This window comes from Cnephaeus nilssonii, assembly GCF_951640355.1.
Source record: "Cnephaeus nilssonii genome assembly, chromosome: X".
Taxonomy (NCBI): domain Eukaryota; kingdom Metazoa; phylum Chordata; class Mammalia; order Chiroptera; family Vespertilionidae; genus Cnephaeus; species Cnephaeus nilssonii.
Genome location: NC_137071.1, coordinates 2499395 through 2503499, shown reverse-complemented (window position 1 = coordinate 2503499; position 4105 = coordinate 2499395). Strand labels below are relative to the sequence as shown.

The following is a 4105-nucleotide window of genomic DNA, read 5'->3' as shown; positions in this document are numbered from 1 at the left end:
TCAATGGGAAAGCTGCTTCTCACCATTCCCTCATGGAACCCACGGGAAAAGAGCTAGTGGTATTTTGACAGGCAGCCAATACTCCGTCTGCACAGAAGGGGGCGCTAGATGACACTGAAGTAATTAGTTGAGGCGTTAAGGTTTTTACTTCACTATTTAACTCTGGTACATTCTGATGTCATGTAGATAGATGCAGGTTTTTTTGTGTTGTTTTTTGTGGGTTTTTTTTTGTTTTTTACCCTATTTATATACATGCCAGTACTTCCTACGGGTGGAAGTGTAGTTCTTAATTTCATGATTGCGTGTGTACTTCATAACCACAATTACAGGAGAATCAGAGCCCCATCTCCTCTACTTGCCACCCTTCTCACAATAGGATTTCATCCAGGAGCAGAAGGGAGAGAATCAAATGGGAGCGGAGGCACAGAGAGATGAGAAAGACGACTCATTGCATTACATAAATCCCATTTTCCAATTCCTTTGTCATATATTGGTGGCGCCTTTCGGATGTTGGCAATCCCAAGTGTTGGAGAATTTAAAGCCACTCTTGGTGAGACATCTTTGAGAAAGTCTGGGCAGCCAAGCTTCTCCTTCGTAAGTTAGGCAGTTGCAGAGAAGAGCTAGACTGTCTCCTTGAACACCCGGCTATAGGTCACATGATTGTCTGTGGCCAGGGCATTCTTCAGACACTGCCAGAAGTACGGGTGAGCCTGTGGGTTTGTTGGCCACTCAAGGACAGAACTCCCACAGAGCCTCTTCCGGAGCTGGAGGAACTTGGACTTCTGAAGGGGCTTTTCAAGGAATATCAAGATAATCACATCCATTTTTTCCTCTATGAGCCTCTGATGGGACAAGTAGAATGCTATCTTAAAATTCTCAGTCTTTGCATACTTGTCTGTCATCACGAACACCGTCTTTTTGCTAAGCTGTATGCTCTGGGACAGGTTTTCCAGAACTGGCTGCCCTGGTAACCAGTCCCTTTCCTCGAGACATAAATTAAAATGTTTCTCTCTCGGGTCTTCCAATTTGGCTACCAGCTCATCCAAAACCCACTCTGTCACTGCTGGGTCTTTAGTGTCATATACAATGAAAGCATCATAGCAAGAGTCTGGGGATATCAGACGCTGATACCCCTTTATTTTGGCCTTGCAGAAATGGTAACTATACCACACATCCCAGAAATAGAGGTGGCTCGCTGTCATAACCACCATGAGAAAGAGAGCGGCCGATATGGAGAGCGAGAACAGAATCAGGTTGGTCAGATCTAACTCACAGGTATACAGATCCAGAGAGACCACACTTTGGCCCTTGTGTGTTCCTGGCCCCACACAAGTCACATCTGTGGCCAGGTGAGGAATAGTCACCTCTGTATGGTTAACCCACCAGACAAACCACACCGCATCACAGGTGCACAAGAACCGATTATGATGCAAAAGCAACATCTCCAGTTTATTGAGGACGTTTTCTGGAAAGCTAGTCTTTTGGATGATCTGTATTTTATTGGAGCTGAGGTCCAGATATCGCAACTGGAAAGCACCTTGTAGAAAATACTTTGTCAGATACCTGATTAGATTATTGTGAAGAATTAGTTTCTGGATGCTGCTGGAACAGTTGGATAATCTCCGAGGGACAGTCTTCAGCAGGTTGTAGCTGAGGTCCAAAGTTTCTAGATTCTTCAGATACTGGAGTCTCCCCCAGTTGAAAGACTTGAGCCCATTTTTGACCAAAATGAGAGTCTTTAGCCGTGGAGGCATACCATCAAAAACTCCAGGAGGCAAGAAACTCAGGGAATTTGCAGAGATATCCAATTCCTCCAAGTTTACCAGATTCTTGAAGAAACTTAGGTATCTGTCATCACCATCTCTCCATAAAATATCCAAATGATTTCCTCTGAATTCCAGAGTTCTCAGAGATTCGCTCTCCATGGTCCTGCTGGTGGAGGTAGAGATGTCATTGTCATTCATCATCAGTTTCTTGAGAAACTTGAGGTTCTTGGTAAAGTTTAGCATGTGAGTAATTCCTTCTGATTGAAAATAATGGCTGTTACTACTTATATCTAGAACTTCCAGGTTGTGTAGCCCATCAAATGCTGTTGAGTAGAGTAAGTCAAGCCGGTTGTTAGAAAAGTCCAAATATTGCAACTGCACTAAAGGCTGAAATTCACTCCCATTAAGACTTTGGCTAATGCTATTTCCGGACAAGTTTAGGCATTTGAGGAAAGAAAGATGCTGAAAGTCAGAGGACCTGATGAAAAATATGCTATTTTTACTTAGGTCCAAGGCCTGCCCATACTTGAAACACTCTTCATTAAAACTCAAGAAAGGAGGTTCTTTGTTTTTGTATCTGCAACTCCTTGCGTCTTCATCATATTTGAAATAATGTAATTCTTCAAAGAGCCGGGGCCCATGAGGTCCTACAGAAGTTCTGGTGTTTGAGCAGAAGCCAACTTCACTTGCATCTCCTGACGGTGATATTTTATTCACTGAAAGGTCTATCCTTTTCAATGTTTGAAATTGTTCGAATATGCTGAGGTTAGCAATTTTGATAAAATTGGTGCCCAGATCAAGAACTTCAAGCTTGGTAAGGCTATGTAATGGGGAGAGGTCAACGAATTTCAGCTCCTTAAAGACGTAGCCCCTGATCCGCAAAACTTGCAGGTTTTTCAGGGAAGAAAAGGCATCTGACAGTTTCATATACTCATGATAGACCTGAAGTTCATAATTGAAAGACAGATCCAACTGGACAAGGTTGGGAAGAAAATGCAAAAATTTGGCATCCCCAATTTCTCTGGCCAAGTAGTTTTGGGAAAGATCTAGTTCCTTCAGTTTGTTAAGGTTTTTAAACCATCTTTGGGGCACATTCTGAAGAGAGTTACTGTGTAGACGTAAAACTTGTAATTCTGTCAACGCGTCAAAAGCATTTGGATGGATCTGGAGGGGAGAATTATCTGCACAGGGTGTACAAGGAAATGGGACATTGTAACAGCGAGGGCAGTTTCCACTTAGGTCAAGAAATTGCAGTTGATTGAGGTTCTTAAAATCATCTTCTTGGATTTGTGTAATGATGTTGTTGTGAAGATAGAGTTTTGTTAAAGCAGATGGCAAAACAGCGGGGACGGCTGTAACATTGTTATCTTTTAGGGAGAGCAGTTTTAAATTGAGCAGTTTTCGGAAAGCATCTCTTTCGATGAAAAAGGAAACATTACAAGGATTGCGATAATAACAGTTTTGGCCCAGGTAGAGTTCCTCTAGGTTGGCCAGTTCCGTTAGATTACTCTTGTTGATGGAAAAGATGTTGTTGGCTTCAAGGCTCAGCAGCTGTAAGCTGGAGGGAAGACCCAGTGGTATTTCTAGAAGCTGGTTTCCATCCAGGTAAAGGGATCTTAGATAAGCGAGTCCACTAAAGCTTCCGGGTTTAACCTGCAGTTTCTTGGTGCAAATGTTGTCTTTTGGCCCCAGTCGAATAGGTACACAGTTGCATCTAAAGTCGATCTCTATCAGCTGGTCCAGCCGTTGGAAGGAGGCGGGGGAGATGTCCGGTATGTGGTTGATGGTGAGGGTGAGGTTGGTGGTGTTGGTGGGAATGCCTTCAGGAATCCCCGTCAAATGCTTGTCCGTGCAGTCCACAATCACTTGGGCGTTTGGATTATCCACACTGACATCGCAGGGCAAAGTTTTCGGAAACCACCTGGCTCCAAGTTTGGAAATTAGGATCATGTTAAAAAGGATAAGAAATTGTCTCTTCCAAGTCTGCGTTGGAAACACCTGGAAGGTGAAGAAAGAACAAATCACCATTCGAAAATAGAACGAGAATCAGAACTGAAAATTCCCCTTTGCTGTCTCTCTTTTTAAAATAAACAACTCAGCCCTGGCCAGTGTCGCTCAGTTGGTTGGGTGTCGCCCCATACACCAAAGGGTTATAGGTTCGATTCCCAGTCAGGGCACATTCCTGGGTTGCAGGCTCCATCTCCAGTCGGGGGCGTGGAGGAGGCAACCAATGTTCCTCTCCCTCTCCCTTCCTCTTTCTCTGAAAATCAATAAACTATTCTTTCAAAAAATAATAAAATAAGCAACTCAGGTATTTTCTCAACTGTCTAAACAGCACC

The 4105-nt window shown here is 43.5% G+C and overlaps 1 protein-coding gene across 1 annotated transcript; it reads right to left on the bottom strand.

Annotated features, from left to right (window-relative positions):
- Nucleotides 1–620: 620 nt before the first annotated feature.
- Nucleotides 621–3794, bottom strand: TLR7 (toll like receptor 7; the record flags this gene model as incomplete). Its single annotated transcript, XM_079765646.1, has 1 exon — nt 621–3794. The coding sequence occupies one exon, from the start codon at nt 3792–3794 to the stop codon at nt 621–623; it is 3174 nt and encodes a 1057-aa protein (XP_079621772.1).
- Nucleotides 3795–4105: the final 311 nt, after the last annotated feature.